This window comes from Mastomys coucha, unplaced genomic scaffold (genome assembly GCF_008632895.1).
Source record: "Mastomys coucha isolate ucsf_1 unplaced genomic scaffold, UCSF_Mcou_1 pScaffold14, whole genome shotgun sequence".
In the NCBI taxonomy this organism is placed as follows: domain Eukaryota; kingdom Metazoa; phylum Chordata; class Mammalia; order Rodentia; family Muridae; genus Mastomys; species Mastomys coucha.
Window position 1 is genome coordinate 113,163,033 of NW_022196896.1, and position 25,817 is coordinate 113,188,849.

The following is a 25,817-nucleotide window of genomic DNA, read 5'->3' on the forward strand; positions in this document are numbered from 1 at the left end:
ACAGCCCCGCTCCCTCTGGCACTTTGTTTTCCTGTGTGGTTTCTAATGTCATCTTTGATTTATTTTTCAGGTTCCGGAATTGCGTTTACACTTACAGGATTCTGCCCAACGAGGATGATAAATTCACTGTTCAGGTAAGTCCCGCACCGACTTGTGCTCTCTGAGAGAAAATGAAAAAGAGAAAGGAAAAACAGGTGTCCCGAGAAGTCTTTATGTGAGGACTTGGTAGAGCTTAGCTTTGTTCCCCCCAAAGCTATGTGTCTGGGGAACTGAGTGAGTAATGGTGACTCTTCATAGATGACAGTCGTAAGATAATAAATAGTCATGCATGCTAAGGATTGTTGGTGGCCATGGCTGAGAAAAGGACACAATGGTGAAGGAAAACCAAGCCAGTGGCTATGCCTTGATCCATTCTTTTGTTTGGCTACCACCAATGAGCAAATGTCACTGGCCCAGGAAGCAGCAGAGGGAGGTGAACTTGCAAGAGAGATGGGAGATTAGATGAGATTGTGCCTTTAAATTCCTATAGCTCCCTTCTGCCCAGAGCATGCCCAGAGTGATTTGGTCATGGCATCCGAATCACTGTAAAAAGACCAAATATACAAAGCCATCTTATTGATTGATTGGTTGGTTGGTTGATTTATGGGTTATGCCATATTGTGTGTGTGTGTGTGTGTGTGTGTGTGTGTGTGTGTGTGTGCGTGTGTGTAGAGGCCAAAGGACAACTTGCAGGAGTTAGTCCTCTCTGTCTGCAATGTGGGTTCTGGGGATTGAACTCAAATCCTGAGGCTTAGGTAGCAAGTGCCTTTACCCACTGAACCATCTTGCCAGCCCCAGCTGGACTTTAAAAGGGAAAACAAAAACAAAACAAAAAAAAACAAAAAAAAAAGGGAAACAAACAAACAAATCAGCAGTGCCAATCAAAGCCTGGGAAGACCAACCTTGCAGAATTAGTGTGAAAAACACAGGGGCCTTGTCTGACCACAGCGTGTGGCAGCTGAGTGATGTGAACAGGAGAGAAGCTAGTTTTTGCCTGGCTTCATTGGGAAAGCGTGGGGGTGTGCAGAAAGGAGGTGACAGCCTCGGTGTCCCCAGTAGAGGAGGGGCTGTGTGTCACTAAGCTCACAGCAACCATAGTAAGAGCCACAGCAGCAGGTGAGGGAAGTAAGGGAAGACAGTTATCTAGGCGCTGTGTCACCAGAACAGCAAAGACTTCAGGGTTTCGCTGAAAAGAAAGGAGTGGGAAAGGAGAGGGGGAAGAGTGTTGGTGGCTTCTGAAACATGAAGGGAACAATTGTTTAGGCCAAAGAGGTAGACTCACAGCTGCCTTGATGAAAGGCAGACCCCGGGCAAAAGGCCCCAGAAACACGGAAGAGAGTGAAGTTATGAACAGAGTCAAAGTCTTGCAGGGGCAGCTCATGATGGAATTTAAAAGAAACCACATCAATACTTCCACCAGCCACTTCGTCCAGACAGTGGGACTCGAAGGGGACCAGTTTCATCCAGGGTGTGGCGAAGCTTCCGTCTAGGGGAAGGGTCTGTTATCCTGCGCTTCATGGGAGAGGCCAGTGTGGACCACTGTGGGCTGTTCTGTACATCATGGTGGTCAGGCTGAGCACAGTTCATGCTTCTCTTTCTCTCTCGTGTGTGCATGAACACCAGGATGGAAAAAGGGTTGGCTGGAAGGTATGGTCTAGGGGTCAGGGAGTCCCTTTCCCAGCCAAGGTGTTGATGGGAGTCACCAGAACCAACCTAAGTACGTGTAAACAAACTCCCTTTTTAAGGTTGGCAGATGTCCCTCACCTGAATACTTTCTGACATGTGGACTCCACAAGCTCCTAAGGACGTGGCTCAGGGGAGGTGGCTTAGGCACGTAGTGGGCCTTCATGGTCTCCACTTTTTTTTTTTATCCAAACCTAGGACTGTGTGAACTTTGCCTGGTGACTTGGTGTCCTTGCCAGGTGGCTTCCCGCTAGGAGTCAACTCTCTTAAGTTAAAAGTTAGTAGGTGTCTTTGATCTTTCTCCCCTTTTGTGGTTTCTTCTGTTCCTTCAGAGTGATAAAGACTTTAAGTATGACTGGAAAAGACTCTGTGGCTTCTTGTCAAGGGTTTGTGCCCACAGCCTGTAAACCTATAACTTCGCCTGTCTGGAGTCTGTGCCCACGTTTTCTTCACTCTTGCTTCCGCGGCTTCCTGTGACCCCAGAAATGACCACAGACCTTCAGTGGGACTAGGAGCTTCAGTGTGCTTTGGGGGGGTACCTCTGGGTGATTTTTGCAAGGGTCTACTGCCCTTGGTGGCCTAGGGGACTAGAGAAGCCTAGGGCTTGGGACCAGAGGCTCTGGGGCCCTGGGTGGGTTCTACCTCAGTGAGTTGGCTCTTCTCTGTGGGTTGCTCCTCCCCTGCTGACAGCACTGCCCTTCTCAGGTCCCCAGAGGGAATCTGATTGGCTCAAGCCACCATCAGCTCTCTCTGCCTGAACCACTCACAAGCTACTGTGCTCTTTGTTGCTTGGCTGTTAGCAAGCAGCTACCTGCCCACCACTAACAGATGGGAACAGATCATGGCCTCATGTGGCCACTTCAGCCAGGGCAGTGAGCAGGCAGTTTTTACAGAAGAGATATGGCCTTGCTGGACATAATTGTTTCCAGTCTTGCACTTGACCTAGGACCTTCTTGGTCACCTATACCAGCTAAGGGACAGGAAGCCATGGACCTAAATGGTCCGGGGGAAGTCCCCACCTAGAAGGATGTCTTGTCCTATAAAAAACAAATAAGCAAACAAAACAACAACACCCAAACCCACTCACTCATTCACCAGTGGATGGAGATGTTGCTTAATTGGTAGAGAGCCTCTCTGTGCAGCCCATGCTTCAGTTCCCTAGTACTGGTTAAAGCCTGGCGTAGTAGCACATTCCTGTAATCTTAGCACTTGGGGAGAGAGGCATAGAGGGAAGGGGATAGAAAGTCCTCCACTACATAGTGAGTTTGAGATCTGCACATATGCACACACATGCATGCACACATTGCATGCACGTGTACAGAGCACACTGCATACACGCTAAAACAAACAACAGCTCAGGACTGCCGAGGAACCAATCAAAGCTCACAGCCAGGGAAGCCAAGGCAGAAACGTCCTTCAGGAAGTGTCAGTACCAGCCGCTGCTTATTTTAACTCCAGTTCCTCTTTTCATGTTGAAGCAAAACCTGCGTTCTTTCCTGAGCTTAGCCACAGTTTCTAGGTAAGTCAGTCCTCACACCTAAACCTGCTTAGTGTCACCAACAGTAGGGGCAAGACTGAGACATTGCACAGCGACACACCAAGGGCCGTCATGATCCCAGCTCCTCTTGTGGGAGATCCTTGTTGAAACATCCATCCCACCTTCATTCTTTCCTAAGGACAGTATGTATCTGGTGGCCCAGAAGGCCCACAGGCTGAGTCGGCTCTGACTCCGTCGTTTATAGACCTACAAAGTCAGAGGTGGGAAGGGTGGCAGCAGAGCTTCGTTGGATTCTCTTGTTTAACACGGAAACGATCGGAACCCATAGACGCTAGAGTTCACCACCCTGCTTCAAAGCGAAGTCTTCTTTCTCAGGGCTCAGACTATGTTTCCAGACATGAACGGGTGCTGAAACACTCGGGCAAGATGGGACCCAAGACTGTTTCATGGAGGAGAGGCAAGGCAGTGGTCTCTCTCACCTATTTGGATGGTATTTGATCATGAATAGGACTTGGCTGTGTGTCCCGTGCATTCAGGATTTTGCAGCCATGTGGCTTTGTTCAGGGACTATGAGGAGACCAAACAGGAAGACAGAATGTTACATTTCCCCTGCTGTGGTCACAATTCTGTTCATGGATGAGGGGGATGGTCTACATGGAGGCCATTGCTCTCTTTACTGCCCTTGTTCTCAATAAGGAGACATCCACATCCAATTCTTGGTAAGAAGGGAGACAGCCACATGTACTTCCTCAGTCTGCAAGGTGAGAAAAGAATGGGGAAAAAATGAGAAGAAAATGGGAGGGAAAGAGATGTTGAGGACATCTTAAAGGGAGGAAACAGGAGACATGAAAGAAAAGGAACAATGAGAGGGAGGGAAAAGATGAAGGAAGGAAGGAACAGTCAAGAAAGAGGAAGGCTGTGGATGTGATGGGTACAGTTTCTACAAGGGAAAAGCAATGGGTGCATGCAGGGTGAGAAGCTACAGAGCCGATGGTGATAGCAGGCAAAGATGGAAGTGTTCCATTTGGGCTGTGGAAGGTGTCTGTGGAGGATGTCTATCCCTGGCTCTGCTCTGTGCACTGAAGCAAGGGTCCGCAGAACACTGTGAAAGAGTTTTAAAACAGATTCTCAGACCCAGAGAATCTTCTGAATCAAACTTCATGTGGACATCCTCTGGGTACTGTGCTTAGCCCGTCAGGCCCCAGGTTCCCATGCCTAGACATGGGTTTGTGTGAGTCCTGGGTCCTTCCTGAATCTACAAAGGAAGTGACTCTCCCTTCAGGGAAGTGGCATCCATCTTGGGTCGCTGACTTCAGAGAGTGAGCTGCTTCCCCCAGTTGCTGCCTTTTAACGTAGCTCTGCTCCCTGGGAAGCAAGGGAGGGTCTGAGGCAGGACAAGAAGTCTTAACAGACAAGTGCTTTGTGTCTGAGGAGGCTGCAGAGTTCTGAGCAGCCTTTAGATATGATAGCTCTAACTGGGTCCACCACTGAAGGGAATAGAGGCCCCTGGACTTCACTGGCTGCCTGACCCTTCCTATGAAGAAGAAAACAGTCCAGCTCATGATTCCGTCACACACGTATCTCTACAAACTTCCTGTCTTTGCTTAGCTGGTGGCGTTGGGGATGAGGACTGTGAAAACTAGGGTACCGTGTGGGTTTTCATGCACGTTCAGAAGAAGAGGGACTTTGAGATGATCTTTCCCACAGACGCTGAGGTTACTCTCTTTCAGACAGAAGGAAACCCCTCTAGCCAGAGCCTGTCGTGATCTGTGTAGATCAGACGCGTGACTCAAGTTCCTGGTCCCTGGTGATGTCTGTCACATTGCTCTGGCCAGTATAGCATCTGGAGAAGGAACAAAACCACGTTCTAAGAGCTGGCCCGTCACAAGCGTTGGGGAGGGTGAACGGTTGAGCCGTTGTTGTGAAGTTTCAGGAAGCGGGTGGCAGCTGTTATTGTTCCGAGTGGTCACCAAGTGAAATAAAGATTCCGTCTGAGCCTCTGGGCAAAGGATGTGGCTCAAACACACATTTCCTGAGGTTGCATGAGGAAGAGTGCAGAACAAGTTCAGGGGCTAGCATGGCCATGTGAATTCAAGGAGACCCCTCCGTGTCATGGCAGCCATATTCTGAGGTCCTGTGGTTTTATTTTATTTTATTTTATTTTATTTTTGCCTGCTGTAAACATAGATCTATTTCCTAAGCTTCTGACTGTCTCAGAACATCTTGCAGCTGGGTTCATATTGAAAAGGGAAATTCTTGGGGCCAAGTTTTCCTTCAGCCTCCCCCAGAGGCGTAGTTCTGTAGCCTTTGAAAATATAGTATGACTAAGTCCCAAGCACCAACCCAAGGCCCCTTGTGCCAGTTCTAGTAGAGAGATGGGTATTACCATCCGTTCTCTGTGTCCTTCCCTCCTGGGGCAAACGTCTGGATCCTGTTGAGCTGGATCACTTTGCAACACAGGTCTTTCCTTGACTCAAAGGTTTTCCTTGTTTGATTGTTTGTTTGTTTGTTTTATGTTTTGTTTTTTAAGCCAGTTTATCTGTTTTATTTTCTCAGATTCTACTGAGAAAGCCCAGTCTCACCCTCATTTGCTAGCCTGCTGGAGCACTCTTACTCTCAGAAACAAGCAAACAAACACCGCTCTCCTCCTCCTCCTCCTGAGTGCCTGAGGGAGATCTAATTCACCCCAGGTGTCTGGGGGCGGGGAGTATTTACTACCTGCCATCTCTGCCTCTAAATGACTTTCCTTTCCTTCCCGTCTCTGTGCACCCAAGCTGTCTTATTGCTAATTCTCCATATCCCAGAATGCTATGGTCTGCTTTGTTTGTGTTTTCTTCTCCCACATAGCACAGAGCTGACTGACACTAATGCTTGATGGACCAAGCCCAGGGAACCGTACTCAGTTGCAAAGGGAAGGACTCTGTGGGGCGTCTAATCAAAGTCTTTCTTAGAAATAGACAAAAGGCAAAATGGTTCCTTCCCTACCAACAAGGATATGATAACTAGAGTTGCTGCTGTTGTTTCACAACCATGAGAAAAGGTTACTGGAGAATGAGGTCATGCAGATGGCAAGCTGAAAGCTAAAATGAAGCCAGGTCTTGAATGATGGTATTGGATTAGCTGCATAGAATTAGCCAGTTTAGGAGCTGTCAGTGAGATGATCCCTTTGTGTCTAAGTACTTATAGGATTCTGTTACCTGTAGCTGAAAGCAGCTCAACGTACAAGGTTTGGTCTACTCTAGGGGGGAGTCTCAAAAAGGAAAAGTGTACACTTCAGATCGAGCACCAAGTTTCACTGCACAAGTCCACAGGCTGTGGTCTGCAACCTCTATTTACACCTCTCTCCTTAGTCCTGGCCAGCGCCCCGCTACCAGGATTAGTTCTGGGCCACTCAGACATCTCCTAATGATTTGTCTGTGGGCTCAATATCCTATTTCTCGCTCTCAAATCAGAAAAAGTACAAAAATCAATCCGCATGCTAGCGACCTTTGTGCCCTGGGAAGACATCTCAATTTCTGGTTCTCCATGGGATGATTTAGTTTCTCATCCCAGCTTTGCCCTTTGAGAGCAGGTGTCACTCAGAGTTAGATTGAACAGATGAGAGTCTTTCCTCTGAGGAAAATACCCTTCCCTCCAGAGAAGCCTTGCTAGATCACTCAGAACACAGCCGTGGGCCTGGAGAGGTGGCTCACAAGTACGCTTCTGACCACACAGACATGAGGATCAGGGTCCATAAAACAGAAGGGCACAGCTACATGGACCCGTAATACCCGCAGAGGAGTGGGAGGGGCAGAAATGAATCCTGGGAGCTCACCAGCCAGCTAGTCTAGCCTAATTGGTAAGCTCTTGGTTCAGTGAGACCCTGCCTCAAAAAGTTAAGATGGGAGGGCTGGCAAGATGGATGATTCAGCAGTTAAGGGCACTGGCTGCTCTTCCTAATGACTGGAGTTTGATTTCCAGCACCCACCTGGTGGTTCACAGCCATCAGTATTTCTAAGTTCAAGGGATCTAATACCCTCTTGGTAGTCAAGAAGCTCACAAAGTACATAGACACTCGCAGGCAAAACACCCATACACACTTAAAAATTAAAATAAAAAAATTTTAAATGGGCAATAACTGAGGAAGTCACCCTGCATTTGCCTCTGGCCTCTACATACACACACACACACACACATGTGCATGCACACCTGAACACACACACACACACACACACACACACACACACACACACACGTAAAGGACAGACTGCTCACCCTCCACCTGCCAGGTGACTATTCAGCTTTATGCCATGGTCCTTATTTATTTTCGAGGTCCTGAAACATTTCTCAGCCCATAGTGAAAATCCAGTAGTAGCTGTCGATGCATCTTGAGAACACAGAAGAGCTGCAGGCCCCACTGGACGGCAGGATTGCTTTGCCCTGCTGCAGTTGTCTGGAATCATTACCTTCTAGCACTGCTTTCCCCCCAGTGGTCAAGTTCTTCCATGGCCTGAGAAGGCTTCTCTCCCCAGTGACTCACCCCTGCTGTAACTACTTCCCCGGGAGGCCTGTGTTTCAGGCCTGTGTTTCAGTATTGAGATACCGACTATGCCAAGCTAGCCTCAGTGCCTAGTCACTCTCTACTGATCCTGTTCTCAGCAGCTCCTGTGGGTTCTCTCTCCTGGATCCTCATGAGCTCATTGCTCAAGGCTGTGAGGTCCTACCCAGGTGGGTTATTCCCGAAGCCACATTTTCAGAGAAGGCTCTTAAGCCAGGTCTTAGGATTCTAGCACACGGGATTGCTGTGTGCGTTCTCTTCACGATGCTATCTGTGCTCCTGAACCTGTCTCCTCCTCAGGAGTGCTGACACACTGTGGCATTGCTTTCTTACGGAGGTTTAAGGACTGAAAGAGGTGCCGAATAAGCACAGAGTGTAGTAAACCACTGTAACCGGTTTAGCATGATGGAGCTAACCGGAAGTCCAGAGGCTGGTTAGCCGCCACATCAGCACAGAGTGATCCAGGCAGCCACCTCGGCCTATTGGAGCAGGGCTGGGGGCACCGGATACAGGAAAGAGTGAGACAGTGGTGAGACTTAGAAGCCACCAAAGTTTCTGGAGTTTGGAGGAAGGCAGCTGGAATGTCCAAAGAGGAACTTGAACCAAGACTGAGTGGCCAGGGTTTCCAATCTTGGCCACGGACAGAGTGGAAGACCCTAGATTCTGTCTCTAGGAAAAATTGCTGGCACCTGCTCACTGGGGCAGACTCCTTCTACTTGGAAGAACCAGAAAGGCAGAGGCAGGGGATAGGGTCATGGGTGGTACCTGGACCACTGGCCATGTCTAAGAGAGACTTGAGGACATAGAGGAGTCAGAGAGGGTCCAATGACTTCACCTAGGGTCTATTATATCAGTGCTTGTTGCCATTGAGTCCAGTTAGTGAGTCTCTGCGGGAGGTGGGGACTTAGGACACGCTATTTCATTTAATCCTGGGAAGAGGAATAGTACTCTAACTTTAATGGAAACAAGACCAGTGAGATGGCTCCCCAGATGCACCTGTGGCTGACCCCGCCCCCCAATGTTGCTCTCAGAGCCTCTTTTCCAGGCCTCCCCATATGAAACCATGTTTGCCCAACACACCTCTCCACTGTACCCTGTTCAAGTTTCCTAATATCCTTTACTAATTAATTATCCCTAATATTATTAATTATCCCTAATATACCTTATTAATTATCCTCATTAATATTCCTCATTAATTATCCCTACTATTCCTAATATCTATAGCTAGTTGCCAATAGTGATATAACCCAGTAGTATGCAGTCATACACATTGATTATATTGTATTTTTGGATGCCAGAAATCAAAAATTGGCCTTCGCTGGCTATGCTGAGGTCCAGGTATAAGCAGAGCTCTGCCATTTCTGAAGGCTTCAGAAGGGAAAAAAAAATCCATTTTCTTGTCCTTTTCTATATCTAGGGGTCTCCTGAAATCTTTGGCTAATGGCTTCTTCCTCTGTCCTTCAAACCAGTAATGGCAATCCATATGCCTCACAATGCCAGCAGCATAGCCCTGTGATTATCCTGATTACTGGGTATCCTTTCACATCACAGAGCAGAACAGGAGCAACCCTAACTCCCGCATGCTGGATAACAGCTTATTCACAGGTTCTGAGGCGGGGACATGAACATCTATAGAACCAGGTGGGGAAATCATTATTCTGCCTCCCACGGCAGCTGTGTTCACGACCTATCCATTCAGCTGTCCTATCTATCTCCATCCTGAGAGCAGAAGATGGATCCAAGTGGACTGAGACTTCTTGTCTGTCTAGTACTGAAGCGCTAGAAAACCACCTACACCCGTTAGGTACTCAAGAAATATCAGGTAAATGCAGGCTCTGAAATTAGGTACTCAATAAGTACTGGATACATGCAGGGACCCATTAGGTACTCAATAGATATTGGAAACATGCAGGGACCCATTAGGTACTCCAAAGATATTGGAAACATGCAGGGACCCATTAGGTACTCAATAGATATTGGAAAATGCAGGCATGATGGTGTAGGCTTGTAATTTTGTGCAGAGGAACTGGAGCCAGGAGAATCCCTGGGCCTCACTGGCCAGGCAGCCTAGCCAAACCAGCTAGGCCACGCCAATGAGAGACACTGATTCAAAAAGTAGGGTGAACAGCTCCTGGGATATGACACAACAGAGTTATCCTTTGTTATCCTTCCATACACATGTACACACAAGAGCATGTCTCATACACACACACACTCTTCCCCACAAACATGCACATGCATCCAAACAGACACATAAATAAACATTGGCTAAAAGATTAAGCATATAACAAACCTCTAAAGAAAGGAAGTGAGCCATTGTGTTCCACTTTTCTACAGCCCTGTCCATGCTCTTCACCAAGGCGCCCCAGTTGGTACCTTTAGGACCTGCCTGCAGTCAATAAGACTCGAACCACCTGGGATGAGGCTAAGGCCGTGGAGCATCCGGAGCAAAGCTAATCAGACAGCCGCCCTGGGCTGCCCCTTGAGGCAGCTCCTCTCTTGGCCAGCTCCCAGGGCCAAGCATATCCACTCGTCTGGCAGCTGTCCCTCCTGGCTTCCAGAGTAACTCGAGTTTTGCGGAAGTAAAGAGAGAAGCTAGAAGGAAGGCCCACTCAGGGGATGTAATTAAGGATAAAAACATGCTACGTCCTGGGCTCTGGCAACACAGAAGTCTAGATTGCTCATGTTCCCAGGACTGTGGTCCATATCCAAGTGGTCCCAGATGTTGTGTCTAAATTCTTAACAGGAGAATTTAAAAGTTATATGTGTGTCTGCCTCTTTCCTTCTCTTTTTCTTGCACTGCCAAGATTTCAACCCAAGGCCTTGCATACCCTAAATGAGTACTCTACTACTGATCTACACTCCTAACCCTCCACGCCCAGAGTGCATCTAAAGACAGATTTTGCTTCTCTGAAGCAGGAGGGGGAGATGCATACAGAGATGAGCTTCCCTGATCGTGTGTAGTAGGAGAAGGCTGGTATTTCCTGTCCCCAACATCTCACCCAATCTTCTGTCCAGAAACACAGCCTGACCAATAAGCCTGGCCTTCACTGTCTCCAGTCTTGAGGGGCACCTCCCCTACACTGTCAGCCCAGGGCTCAGGAGAGTCTCTTAAAATAAAGGAAGAGTGGGTAGAATAATCTTGACCTCAAGATGGAAATGAGCACCCAGGAAGAACAGAGATTAATGTGGCCTGTGAGAAATGGAGAAAGCAAACTGAATCCATGGAAAAATCCATGCCTGCTTTTGGGACTGCTGGGACCACTGCACACTACAGTCCTACCATCTGAGGAGTGCTGAGTCAGCACACACTGTCCCGCTTTTTTTTTTTTTTTTTTTTTTTTTTTTTTTTTTTTTTTTTTTCTCTAAAGCAAGTAGAAAGCAGGAATCAAAACTACCAAACACGAGTAAAATCCCCTCACCTGGAGGCCAGTTAGTTTCCCTTCCTGGGAAAGTATCAATGTGAATGCACTTCTCTCAAATGCAGCTGTAGAATCTGTAATGTATTTGGTACCTTAAAAATAGCGTTGAAGCATGGTGTGGGCTCACAGAGGAGTTCTTTGAAGGTTCGTAGAGGAGAGAGCTGCAAAAACTTGGCAACAGGGGTTGGGGCAGTGGCACCGTCTGGAAAACCTTGCAAACACAAGGACCTGAGCTGGATCCTCAGAAAGCACATAATGGTGCTTGGTGGTAGGAATAGGATTAAATTCTCAGCACTGGGTGGAAGAGAGACAAGAGGATCCCTAGAGCTTAGCCAGCCTCACTGATGACTTCCAGGCTAACGTGGGATCCTATCTCAAAGGAGTTAGATAGTGTCCCTGAGAAGGACACCTAAGGTAACCTCTAGTCTTCACAGGGATGCGTGTATGCATGTCAAAGACATACACACATCTGTGCATACACACCCACATATATGTAAATATACATAAACAAGATGAAGAAACTGTTGACATCCCAACATCAACCTCTGGCTTCTATGTAATACCACTTACAAACAAAGAAATACACAATTAAAATGTTTTAATTTGGGAATAATTATATAATGTCTGCTTGGCTAAACAGTTGTGCCTGTTTCTAAGTGCACTCTGATTCCTTTTACCACTTTGGGGGACTGTTGCCTAGCAACAGACACTATAAGTTGAATGTCCCTTGTCAACTAGGAATCAGCCTGGGAGTAATGGTGGTTTGAATTTAGGACTTTTTCCTCCTGGATGTTAGAATATGTGCACATACATGAGATATTGTGCAACCTGGACCCACGTGAAAACACAAAGTTCCCCCCCCTCTTTTTTTGGTAGACCCTGATACATAGTAGCCTGAAGGTCATTTTATGTGTTCTTTCAGAATGCCTGTATTTTCTGAAACCTGTCCCATGATGTTCAGGTGTGGAATTCCCCACTTGTGGCATCTATTGGTTTAATTCAAAAAGTTTTTAATCGTGAAGCATTTCGGATTTGGGGTTTTTGAATTAGAGGTACTCCCTGTCTTAGTCTATTCTATCCCTGTCTTAGTTACTGTTCTATTGCTGGGAAGAAACACCCATGACCACAGCAATTCCCATAAAAGGAAGCATTTAACTGGTGCCTGGCTTGCAGTTTCAGAGGGTTAGCCCATTATTGTCACGGCAGGAGCATGGTGGCACGCAGGCAGACATGGGGCTGGAGAAGGAACTGAGAGTTCTACATCTGAGTCTGGATCTACAGGTAGTGGGAAAACAGTCAGACTGGGCCTGGCTTGGGCTTTTGAAACCTCAAAGCCCACCCCCAGTGACACACTTCCTCCAACAAGGCCACGCCTCCTAGCCCTTCTAATCCTTTTCAAACAGTGCCACTTCCTGATGACTAAGCATTTAATTATTGGAGCCCATGAAGGTCATTCTTATTCAAGCCCCCCTGTAATAATTAATGTAACAATTGCCATCCATCGCCTGAGTCCTCAGAAAAGTGTACAAGTATTCTATTTAAAATCTCCAATGCAAAAACGGAGTGGCAGGATGATCTTTTGAGTCTTAGAATTTTATTAATTAGTTATTGATTACAGTTAGGCTTGTAGCTGGCCTCCTGGGAGAGAAGACTTCCCTGCATCTCTCCTGAGTCATCAGACTGGGGGCTATTGGACATTGTTAGAAAGAGAGCAGCCTGCTTACAAACAGTTGCTTCACATAATATACCCTTTCTTTTGTGTTTTCTTGTCTTTGCTTTTGTTTTCTCTTCCACCCAAGGGAAACACAAATATGCTTTTAAAAAACAGGGTCTGGCCGGATGACTCAGGGATAAAGGCTCCTTCCACACAATCCTTGCCACCTGAGTCTCGACTCTAAGACCCACATAAAGGTGGAAAGAGAGAACCACCTCACAAAGCTGTTCTCTGACCTACACACACACACACACACACACACACACACACACACACACACGCATACACACAAGCTTTCTCTAGTAGGAAAGAGACCTACATTGAAGGAATATTCATTTTTGTTGTAGATTTGGTCAATTCACCTAAAAGTTCATCAAGTGAGCCTCCCATACCATATCTCTTAGCTCCTACCAAGTTGCCTTTGTCTCAATACTGGACCTTATTAGTATGTGTAAGTTTCCTCAAGAAATGGATAAAATTTGCATCCTCAGTATTTTGTTTTGCATTTCCTTTATTAAAAATAACAATAAGCCCTTTTCACATATGTTTTCATCATTTGCATTCCTTTTCTTATAATTTGCATATTTATTTATCGTCTATTTGTTCATTTGTTTGAGCTAGAGTCTCACTTGTCTCGGGTTGGCTCTGATCCTTTTGCTTCTGCCTCCAGTGCTGGATTAACAGGTGTGTTTCTCCCATGCTCAGATGTAATATTTTTATTTTAACAAAATCTTTTGGGGCTGGAGAGATGTCACAGCAGCTAGGAGTACTTGTTGCTCTTTCAGAGAATGTATGTTTGAGTCCCAGCATCTCTACGGTGGCTTACAGTCATCCATGACCCCCATTTCAGGGGATCCCATAGGCACACATGTGGTGCACATACACTTATGCAAATAGAACATCCATACACATAAAATAAAAACAAATCTAAAAAAACCTTTCTGAATAAAAATATGTTCTCACCAGGTGATGATGGTACATATCTTTAATCACAGCACTCAGAAAGCAGAGGCAGGTGGATCTCTGAGTTCGAGGCCAGCCTGATCTACAGAGTGAGTTCCAGGATAGCCAGGGCTACACAGAGAAACCCTGCCTCAGACCTCTCTCTCTCTCCCCCACAATATACATATATTTAGTAAATTCATTTTTTATTTGGTTAGTTTACTTTTTCTTTTAAAGGTTTTCCATGCGTGTGTGTGTGTGCATAGGTGTGTTTTATGTATAGGTAGGTACATGAAGGCCACGGTAAATATCTGTGGAAATCAGTGGAGAACTTGTGCAGTTAGTTCTTTTTTTTTCGAGACAGGGTTTCTCTGTATAGCCATGGCTGTCCTGGAACTCACTCTGTAAACCAGGCTGGACTCGAACTCAGAAATCCGCCCGCCTGTGCCTCCCAAGTGCTTGGATTAAGGGCATATGTCACCACTGCCTGACTCCTTTCTCTCTATTTTTATAAGGTGTGGCCAAGCTTTTTTGGGCTTGTCACAAGACATCATTGGAGTGGGCGTGGCAATAAGGCATCTGAGGATAGGTCCCAGATTACTAGATTTGTGCAATGAGCCATTTGCTATCCCTGATTAGTTATTTTTCTCCCCACATGCTATCTGCTATTTGCTCTCTCTCTCTCTCTCTCTCTCTCTCTCTCTCTCTCTCTCTCTCTCTCTCTCTCTCTGTGTGTGTGTGTGTGTATGTGTGTTATTATTGTTGTTATCTATGTGTGCGGTATGTGTACCACTGTGCCTACAGTGCACATTACAGCTGGAGGTCACTGTTTAGTGCCTTTCCTGATTATTCTCTTCCTTTATTCTTTAAAACAGTGTTTCCCACTGGACCTTTAGATCATCAATTCCTTTAGGCTGTGGGACCAGTGAGCTGCAGGGATCCACCTGTCTCCAGTCCCCGCCTACAAGACTGGGGTCTCATACACACACACACACACACACACACACACACACTACCACCACCCTGCCACCAAGGCTGGGGTCACACATACACACACACACACACACACATACACACACATCACCACCACCCTGCCGCCAAGACTGGGGTCACATGCACACACCACCATGCCCTCCCTGCTCTCTATGTAGTTCTGGGGATCTGAACTCAGAAAAATTATAAACTAAATCATCTCTCCAGCCTGTGTTTTTTTTTTAAGACTATATTATTATTTCACAAGTCTATCCTGACTTGTGAAAATTTTAAACAGAGACTGGGATATAGCTCAGTTGGTATTTGCCTAGTGCTTGCTAGAACACGTGAACCCAGCCTTATGATCAGTCCTCAGCACCATAGAAAAGCATCCTGGTAGCAGACACCTGTAATCCCAGTACTTGGGAGGTATGCGTGGGGCAAATAGAAGATCAGAGTCATTTTCAGCTACTTAGGGAGTTTGCAGCCAGCCTTGGCTACACCAGCTCCTGTTTCAAAACAACAACAAAATCATTTTAGCTTATCAGTTGTTTTCCTGTGGGTCCTAGGTCTTGTGACTCATCAACCTTAATTATCAGGAGAAAATAGTATTTTTTTTATTTTCTAACACTTTTACCATGTTTCTATGCCAAGTGCTTTATTTTGACGTTTGCTGTAAAATGGGGACTACAACTCTTCTTTCCTGGTGACTCAGCAGCCTCAGATAGTAAACACCCCCCTTTCCTGCTGACTCACGGTTCCTCAGCCCATACACTAACTTCGTCCCACTTCCTCCCGGGCTGGATGTAGACTCCTCCTCCTGTTCCGCTTATTGATTAGTGTCTACTTACAATAATGCAGCGATGCACATTGGTAACAGTGATATTCTTATGGCCTGTTTCTGATTCCTGCTCGAGAAGGAGGCTATAAATCAAGACCAGGACAGCAAAGGGGAACCGGAAGTGGGTAAATACGACGAGGTCCTGTATGAAGGTTCTGTCCAGCCCGCTGTGGACATCTTCTTAGGTAAAGCTGAGTGCTAGGTAAGTGGTCAGCACCAGACACCAGGAACTCTCAGCCGATAACCTGTGCATCCCATAATACGTTCCATAAAGGAGAAAGAAATCTGCCTCCGAGGACCATTCCTGCCCCTAGCTGGTTCTCCCTCTCACAGGATGGAAAGTCTTTAGCTGTCTGGAGAACAAGCAGCTCTCCCTGATGTCCCCCCAGGTGAAACTCTTGAGTTCTGGCCACCATTTTGTGTGTCCCCTCCTAACTCGTGATGGACTCTGCTTTTCCCAAAGGACCTTTGGAACCCAGTGCTATGGGGTTCACTTCCTCTCCCATTCGGTGCTCTCCTAAGAGCTCAGCTTGACCAATGCAACCTTCGGGAAGGCCGTGCTGTGCCTTTAGTCACGCGGCATTTACTGTCAAACTCCCATCTTCCTTGGGTGTGTACTTTTTCCTACATCCACCCAGAGCTCCAGCTTGGTTTTCTCATAAACGTCACATTGTCAGATCTAGCCGATTACTTCAGATCACCCAGGATGTCTGCCTTGTGCTTCTGTCACCCGGAAGGGTGGAGATGCCTCCTAGCTGGCTGGTAACCCTGTAAAGCCCACATTTGATGTGAGCAGAGGATGGAATGGAGACTGTGCTGACTTGAATGGGATCTCACTGAGCCCGTCTTTTTCCTGGGTGGTCCTCCACAGTTCACGAATGAATCTCCCAAGATGCTTTGCCCAGATCTGCGTAGATGAGCTTGATAGTGGCAGGCAGGCGGCTGCTGTGGTGTTGTGGTAATTAATCAAGGCTTAGTACTGTTGGTTTTCTGATACCTGTTTGTCTTTAATTATGAACCAATGAGAAACAGTTCTCAGAATTAAGAGGGTTTTTTTCTACTTAATTATTTGAAGTTCTTAGCTTCTTTGGGGGAAAAAAGGGGGGGTCCTGATAAGCTTGGGCTTCTGTGATTCTGTGACGTGGACCCCCATCCCCTTAACTGCTGAGCTATCTCTCCAGCCCCGCCTCCTCCCTCCTTGTCTACCATCTCACCCCAAGACTGTTCTGTCTTAGATATAGACAAGGATCTTCTTGTGGTAGAAGGGGGGGGCTTGTGAGGTCCCATTACCCCCTGAAGATCTATGGGTAGTTAGCAATACTGTTAGAGACAGTCAGTTTCTTCAGTGGTGTAGCTACTGGTAAGGTTCCTGACAATGTTCCTGACAATAACCTCTTAACCTCTCATCTGTGCTCTTATGAACAACCCAAATTAAACTCATCAGCATATGTGCATGTGAGTGCGCGCGCACACACACACACACACACACAGCATAAAGGAGAGATAAAGAGAGGAGGACAACAGAGGGTCATAGGAGGTAAATGTGAACAAAATGTGTGTGTGTGTGTAAAAACCTCACAATGAAGCCTCCTGTTCTGTATAATTAATGTATACTAATCTAAAAGATTTAATAAAGAGCCTCCTAATCCTATAAGCAAGCAAACATAGAGGGAGCCTTCTGCTATACAAATAAAGTATAAAAAAGCAGGTTTCACTGACTGGATTGGTTCCCAGTGCACGCCCACTGTTCCCTAGACTGCTACACACTTTGCATTTTCTCATAGACCCTGCTTTGGCAGACTGACCTGACCTGAAACCTTACCCAAGACACACATAAACCCACTGAACCGTGAACTGCAGAGTAAGCCTTCTCACCCATTGTGAAAGTCACAACTTCCCCGATCTGCCCTTCCCCTTAGGCCTCCCCTCCCCCGAGGTTCAGTTCTCCTGCTTAGAGGTCTCTTCCTTCCCTGGGATGGAGTGTGTGTGTCACAGCAGCAGGTGTAACTGCAGCTGCTTGCCTGCCTCGGACTCTGGTCTCAGGTTAGACTGTGCCTTGCTCAGTTCCTCTGGGCAGCAAGAGGCGTCAGAGGTGAGTTTCGGTTCCTCTGAGGGCTGCTGTTTATCAAAGTCTACCTAACTGAACTTCTGGCCCCCAGAGGTCTGGGGTGTGCCATGCTGAGGAGCTGAAGGGCCCATGCTACCACGACAGCTTGCCAAGCAGAGAACACTTTGTTCTTGTCCCTTTCCGGCATCTCTCAGCCTCAGACGATCCCACCACCCACCAAGGCAGCCTGGAAGCTTCCTGTTTTGGTCTGGGCCTTTGCCATCTTTAAGTGGGAAAATCTTTGTCCTTGATGAATGCTCCTTTCCCTCTGCATTGCCCCAGCAGTTATTAACCCTTTTGTGACCACTGTACTTTCTTCAGGAGTCAATGTTGCTTTCTAACCCTGGGACCATGGAGAAGGAAAACCAGGTATAGGACTGTTAGAATGGCTGCTGTCACTCCCTATGACATAGTAGGTGACAGGTATTTGACAGCTGTTCTCCTATAAGGAAAGTAATGCCCCCAATCATCGGCCAATGTCTGTGGTGTCAATATTCCCAATAAGATGCCTACTAGAATGGCTGCTTGGGATTGCAGTTAGTGGAAACCATGGGTGATAACCCTGTACAGTGTGGTATAAACTCAAATCGGAAGAGCTGGCAAGGTCCTGTCTCTGGACTTTGGGCCTCATTTTCCTAGTTGAGGTTTCTGTTGTCATGGTGAAACACCGTTACCAAAAGCAAGTTGAAGAAGGTTTATTTGACTTGTACTTCCACATCACAGTTCATCACTGAAGGAAGCCACAACAGGAACTCCAACAGGACAGGAACCTGGAGGCAGGAGCTGATTAAAGGCCATGGAGGTGTGCTGCTTACTGACTTGCTCCTCATGGCCTGCTCGGTCTGTTCTCTTATAGAACCCAGGACCACCAGCCCAAGGATGACCCCACCCACAATGGGCTGGGCTCTCCCCCCATCACTCACTAATTGAGAAAATGCCTTTCAGGATTGCTTACAACCTGATTTTTATGGAGGCATGTTGTAGAAAACGTTTAACCTCGACCCTTTTTTATCGTTCAGTTCCCAGATAAAAGACACACAACTTTTGTATTTATAATAAGTTTTTAATGCACTAGAGCTGGGCAGATATCTACCCTCTAAACCATTCGAATCTGCTTCCCTATTCATAACCCTGATTTGTTACCTGCCATGTTCCAACTGGGCAGCTCTTAACTCCGATTGGCCATCATGGCCATGTTCTCATAATTCACCTACTTCATAGCAACTTCTCCATTCTCCATCTTCTCTCTCTCCTTGTGGTTCACCTCCAACTCCAAGCCTGGGAACTCCCAATCATTGCCTATCTCAATTCTGCCCAGCTATAGGCTGTAGGCATCTTTACTCACCAATCAGGGATAACTTGGGGGGAGGGGGACAAGGTTACAGAGCACTTGGGTCTATGTGCAGATTCTCTTGTCCCTGGGGGCAGCCAGGCTTGGGGACCAGTATTTAGCATTATGATACATAGCAAAAGACCAAACCTCAACAGAGGCATTTTCTCAATTGAAGTTCCCTCCTCTCAGATGACTTTAATCTTCTGCCAAGTTAACTTAAAAACAGCCCGCACACTCCTGTACCTCCGTGGGGGTCAGGCCAATTCACAATCACTTTCACCTGACTTCCAGTTTTCTTTTCAGGCCCTAAACCCTTATTCAGAATCATTTTTAATTCAGTATTTTCTTTTCTTTTTTATCACCTTTGGGGAGGGAATTTTTTTTTTCCTAAGACCTCTTTTGCAGACTTGACTGTGTGATCCAACTTCCCATCTCTCTGAGCTTCAGTTTCTGCATCTGAGAAGTGGGAGCCAGCTCTGCTTAGCACATGACTTACAGCAGATGACTTGCCTTGGGGCTTATAGCAGCAGCTACCTTCGCTCTTGGCCAAACAGATCTTACAATCCTCTTTCATGGACAAGGAGAGTCGTATAGCCTGAGAGCGTTAAGTATCACAGCGTTCACCCTGCAAAGACAAAATGCCCCAATTAGAAGCAACCTAAGGGAAGTAAGGTTTATTTGTGGTCATGGTTGAGAGGATATGGCCCATCATGGTGGGGAAGCAGGATGGTGGGACCATAAGGCTTGTCATACTGTATCCACAGTCAGGAAGCTGAAAGGGACGGACACTTGTGTTTCTCCTCTTTCATTTTTTTTTTTTAATAGAGTCTAGACTCCGCCCCATGAGAAACGGTGCTAATCTTCTCTGGAAATTACTTGACAGATGTGTAGAGAAGTTTGTCTAGTAGGGGATTCTAAGACCTGTTAATGTGGCAATGAAGATTACAACGGTGGAGTCTTGAATTACTTTCTCTTGACATTTGACATTTGTAAGTCCTAGCAACTCTGGGTCTGTGTTCCCCACAGGCTATAATTGGAACTAAATGGAAACAACTGCAACAGCAACTTCTTCTTCTCCTTCTTCTTCTTCTTCTTCTTCTTCTTCTTCTTCTTCTTCTTCTTCTTCTTCTTCTTCTTCTTCTTCTTCTTCTCCACCTCCTCCTCCTCCTCCTCCTCCTTGTTCTCCTTTCTCTTGGGGTAATTCTCCCTTGTGCTATGGTAGTCACTTATCTCTACCTCACTTACAGTGAATTTCAGCTCCTACAATTTTTCCAATGCTACTTATTCTTGCCCAGTTCTTCTGCATTGGTTACTTTTAAATTTGTATCTATTTATCTGACAGGGTCTCATTCTGTAACCAGCCCTAATTTTTTTTTTTTTACAACTTTCTACAAATGGTCTGTTTGGCCTGGGAATAAGCACTCAAACCATGAATGGGAACACTGTATATTTAAACTGTAGCGACCCTCTGATAGCATTAGACCTCTTAAAGTCTCTGCCTCTGACCATTCTTTTCACTGGTGATGTTATCCACTGAAACTGCTGGCAGGAACAAGGGGCAAAGCCCATTCCAAGTCATCCCATAGAGTCTTTCCAAAAGGATGTGAGCAGAAGGTTGGATAGACTGGGGAGGAGGGCCATGTTAGAACAGGGAGGACCCCAAGTACTGGCTGAGTGCAAGGCAGAGCCTGCCCCCGATGGACAGCCTAGTACTTCTTGAATATATGGGTCAGGAAAAATGGTCTCTTTGTGGCTCTGCTCATGGATGGAAGTGGCACAGAGTTTGTATCTGTTGTCCACTTGTATCCCTTTCCACTGCAGGTGTCTTCCCTAGAGCTCAGTGCCAGTCTCTTCTGCTCATAACTCTCAGCTTTGGTTTTCAAGTCGTCAGTTTGGGAGTCCTGACATGGGTCAAGCCAGCAGAAATAGGACTGTGCCGGAGAAATGAGTGCTAGCTTGCTGCCCCTACCTTCATCTCCACTGGGAAGGAAGATCTGGAGTCTCCACACGGGCTGCTCCAAAACCCTACCCAAACTACCTTCTGAGCCCAACAACCTTGAATCTTCCAGATTGCTTCTGGCCACCTTGTTCTCACTAGCTTGCAACTCCCTATGACTGCCTCCCCCGCTCACTCTGGACCAGGTAGGTGTCCTCAGACTCCCACCCAGCCCTTCCTACCCTTTTCCTCATCTCAGAACATCCTTCTATGTGCTGTTCACTTACCACCTAGGTAAGTGCTAAAGCTCTCTGAGACTCTCTTCCTCATCTGTAACATGGGGAGGTTCTTCCTACCTGCGTCAGACCGGCTGTGAGCAGGTAACATGTGCAGAGCATCCTGTTCTCCACGGCAGTCAGACATCATGTGCTTCCTCCTTCCCTCCTTCCTCCTCTCCTGCTAAGGATGTGAACTCTCAGAAGGGTATGGTTTTCAGCTGGGAAGGACCTGGAGCCTGGGATTTGGGGTCCAGTAGAACCCTCAAGAGATCCTCTCTTTACCTGTTATGTGTGTTGTGCCACCAAGAGCTTACTGTGTGTCCCGGTAGTGGTAGCTAGGGATGAATGAGTCACTGCTCCAAAATGAGAGAAGATAAGGAGAGACTTTTCTCTAGACTCTTGTCTACCTACCTGCTGCTTTATCCTACATCCACACATGCCAATCATAGCTCAGTGACCCCGAGTCCTATAAACCCACCAAACCAACCATCTATATGAGATACAGTGGCTCAGGTTCCCTGTAACCTGACTGCCAGTATGGCCTTACTTAAAAGTTCCCTGGAGGAATTCTGAGATACCCTGAGATAACCATGCATCTCACCCCTCATTGGCTCTTGCTGTGTGGGTCTCCCATGGACAAGACCTGGTGTACCAGGAGGACACCAAAGTCCTCTCTTAGCTCAAGGTTCCATGCCAGGTGCCAAAGCCACCTGCTCTGCCAGAATCTTCATGGAGAGAGGGGACTAATTCCTGTCAGCATCAGGGGCCCAATTCCATCATGCCCAACTGCCCATACCACCTTGATTCACCAGCCCCATGCCAAGATCTGTGCCAATAAAGGGAGGCTGGAGGGATGGCTCAGTGGTTAAGAGCACTGACTGCTCTTTCACAGGTCCTGAGTTCAATTCTCAGCAACCACACGGTAGTGCACAACCATCTGTAATAGGATCTGATTCCCTCTTCTGGTGTGTCTGAAGACAGCTACAGTGTGCTCAAAAGGGGGTGCCGTCCCTCCCTAGGCAACCCTGAGAGCACTGCAGGTGAGACAGCAGCCTGCACTCTATGGAAGCTTGCCTGGGGCTGTTAACACGCCCTCACCTCCATTCATACACACAGAACTCCCAGACACTCTGTGATTGTGTTCTCAGTGTATCTGAATTATTACGGCGATCTGAGCAGATGAGCCAAGACTGCTGCAGGTTTTATACAGAAACCTCTAAAAGTGTAAACCTGGAATGGTTGCTTATATGATCTTTTTAAATTTGACACTTTTAGAGAAGATCTCTTTGAAAGCCTTTCCCTCCATTTCACATGTATGTGCATGTGCGCACACGCCTGCACGTTGGCATGCTCAAGAAATGATCTACGTTACATAAGCTAATTCTAAGAATGCTTTTTATAACCATTTTGAGATAAAAAAATTTTTTTTGCATGTAACCAACTCTGATATAGGCCATTTTCAGCCTGGTTGTCTTTTTTTTTTTAAAAAATAAATAAATAACTTATTTTGAAGGTAAATTGACTTAGGAAATTTTAAAGAATAGTGCAAAGAATTGCATTTTTCCTCTCTCATTTTCCCCACTGAGCGGTCTCCCTCATATTGCCACTGCTGCTTTTCTGAATTGTTGGAGAGGAAGTGTCTGACAGTCCCTATTACCTCTCTCTCCTTTCATAGCCACATTCAGCCATCAAAATCAGGATGTTAACACAGAGCTACCATCCAACCTCATAGCTCCATTCAAATGCCTCCAACAGTCTTAGCAGCAATATAAAATATCCTATTTGTGTGTCTATGTGAACCATAATTTATGTACATAAAATAATTTTCCTCCTGGCCCAGTCAATGATCAATCTCTAAAGCTGGTGTACTATTACGCCGTCCCTTCCTTCATCATACTGTCTCTTTTTTTTTTTTTAGAACTTGCTAGTAGCTTTGTAGGCTGCCTCTTGAGTTGAGTTCTTCAGATCTTTCCTCATGGCTGGGTCTAGTCCTGCATTTCCATTTCCAGCAGGACTTCTCAGCTGTGGTGCTGAGCTCAACACTCCTTCCTGCTCAAGGAGAAGCACTGGCCGCTCTGCCCTGGGGCTAAGATAACATCTGAAGGGTTTTCTCTTTGTAAAATTACTATAGGTTTTTGTTATTTGGGGTCTTAATATTCTCCTCCCCTCCCTTCCTCCCGCCCTCTCTCCCTCTGCTTAGGATTGAAACCAGACTCTCACACTATTATGTACTTGGCCACTGCTCTATATCCATAGCCTCAGGAATTCAGGGTCATCCCAGGCATCATACGTAAGTCCAAGGACAGCTTAGACCACAAAAAGGACAGCTTAGACCACACAAGTCCCTGTCGAAAATAAAATAAATGACTGAAGTCAGGGATGGCAGTACAGCTTGAGAACCCAACACTTAGAAGCAGAGGCAAGAGGACCAGGGGTTTGAGTCCAGCTTCGGCTGCATAAGACCCAGTCTCTAAATAAACAGACAAAAGACTGATGACTAGGCTGGTAACCATACATAACTCGGAGGTCGATTGCTTGCCTAGCATACCCAAAGCTCTGAATTTCAATCCTTAACAATGCAAATAAAGACAGGCAGTGGTGGCGCACGCCTTTAATCCCAGCACTTGGGAGGCAGAGGCAGGTGGATTTCTGAGTTCGAGGCCAGCCTGGTCTACAGAGTGAGTTCTAGGACAGCCAGGGCTATATAGAGAAGCCCTATCTCAAAACAAAACAAAACAAAATGCAGATAAGTAAAATTAGAAAATTATACACACACATACACACACACACACACATCTGTTTTGTGGAAATAGTCTGAGACTATCTAAATATCTCATCTCTCAAAATCTCACCCACCTAGTTTTAGCATCTACTGGTGGAGCTCATCTGAATCAGTTGTTAGTGCTGTGACCCTTTAATACAGTTCTTCATGTTGTGGTGACCACCCCAACCATACAAGTATTTTCATTGCTACTTCATTACCTATAATTTTGCTACTGTTAAACATCAGAAGGTAAATATTTTTGGAGGTGGAGGTTTGCCAAGGGGTCCCAACCCACAGGTTGAGAACCACTGCTCTAGAGCCATCTCTATTATAGGTTGTGCTGTGCTTTCCCAGCCCCAAATTGTAGGGTGTTAGCTGAATTTAAGGACCTCTGGGTCTTTGTAATGGGGAAAGGTGTTCAGCACCCAAGATGTGAACAGTGAGCGTGCTCATTGCTATTTGTATGCTATCGCTTCTAGGTCCTCTCAGCAGACAGAACCAAGAAGTATGTGTGTGTGTGTGTGTGTGTGTGTGTGTACACAATTCACACTGCTACTTCCCGTTCGAATCCCAAACGACAGAACGGCTCTGCAGCCCCTTCCCTAGCCTGGCTTGCATGCTTCTCCTTGCTTCCTAGCAGGTGTGGAACCAGTGCCCCTGCTCAGCTGTCCCTTTGGCCTCCCTATCTCCTGTGGCTTCTCAGGATCTGGATACTTCCTTACCTGAGTCTCCGCTGTGCCTTCAGCCCAACTGTCTCTGTATCTGACTGCGTCCTTCCCATCTCCATGACCCCAGCTCAGAAGTTGGCTCTAGCTAGCTTCAAAGGTGATGAAACAACAAGACTGTGTTAACAACAAGAGGAAAGGGAGCTGGGTATGGTGGGTCATGCCTATCATCCCAGCTCTTGGGAGGCTGAGGCAGGAGGAGCTCAAGTTCCACTCTAGCCTGAGCTATATGGTCCAGCCTGGGCTCCAGAGCAAAATGCTATCTCAGAGAGAGAGAAGGAGTGGGGTGAGCTGTCTTCCGTGGGGATATTCTTCCTCAGCTGAAGACAGACTTCAGAGTCTAAAGCAGCCCCCAAACTATTCCCAGCCCAACCTGCTCCTTTCCCCAGGCTTCTGGGTCTCTCTAGCTGGCCACGTCTGTCTCCTCAGTGTATTAGAGTTCTAGCTGTACCTGATCCCCGTCCCTGCCCCTCCCTCGCTTCTTCCACCTTACCTCCCTAATTCAAGTCCAACACCTACTCTTGCTCCATACTGCTGCCAAAGTGCTGCCACCCTCACCAGCAGTGGTGGTTAGCCCCTGTAATCTGAACACTCAGGTGATGAGTGTGAGTCAAGTCTGGGCTATAGTGTAAGAACTTGGATCAATCAATAAATACAAATTAAAATACCAATCCATTTATACTACATGAATGCCCATCCCAGCTCTCAAACCCTGTAATAATAATAATAATAATAATAATAATAATAATAATAATAATAATAATAAATGCTATAAAACCCCAGAGGCCCCAGAAATCAAGTGCTCTCCCCTTCACTCACATGGGGTCTATTTGGCAGAGGTAGAGGCGACTAGACATTGAGAAGAAGGCAGAAGGGAGGTAGAGGAAACCTGATGACTGCAGAGATAGCGGGCAGAGGGGCCTGTGGAGAGACTCAGGAGAAGCTGGGTCCTAGCCACACTGATAACCCCATAGGAAGATGGCAGACGTTGGGACAGGCTAGCTGAACTCTGAGCTGCCCTGACCA

The 25,817-nt window shown here is 46.6% G+C and overlaps 1 protein-coding gene across 2 annotated transcripts in view; it reads left to right on the plus strand.

Annotated features, from left to right (window-relative positions):
* Positions 1–25,817, plus strand: part of Inpp5d (inositol polyphosphate-5-phosphatase D) — a 103,815-nt gene that overhangs the window by 15,053 nt on the left and 62,945 nt on the right. For both annotated transcript variants that reach the window (XM_031368317.1, XM_031368318.1), the window contains exon 2: positions 71–134. In XM_031368317.1, coding sequence (XP_031224177.1) covers positions 71–134 — 64 coding nt within the window. The remainder of the gene's footprint in view (positions 1–70; positions 135–25,817) is intronic.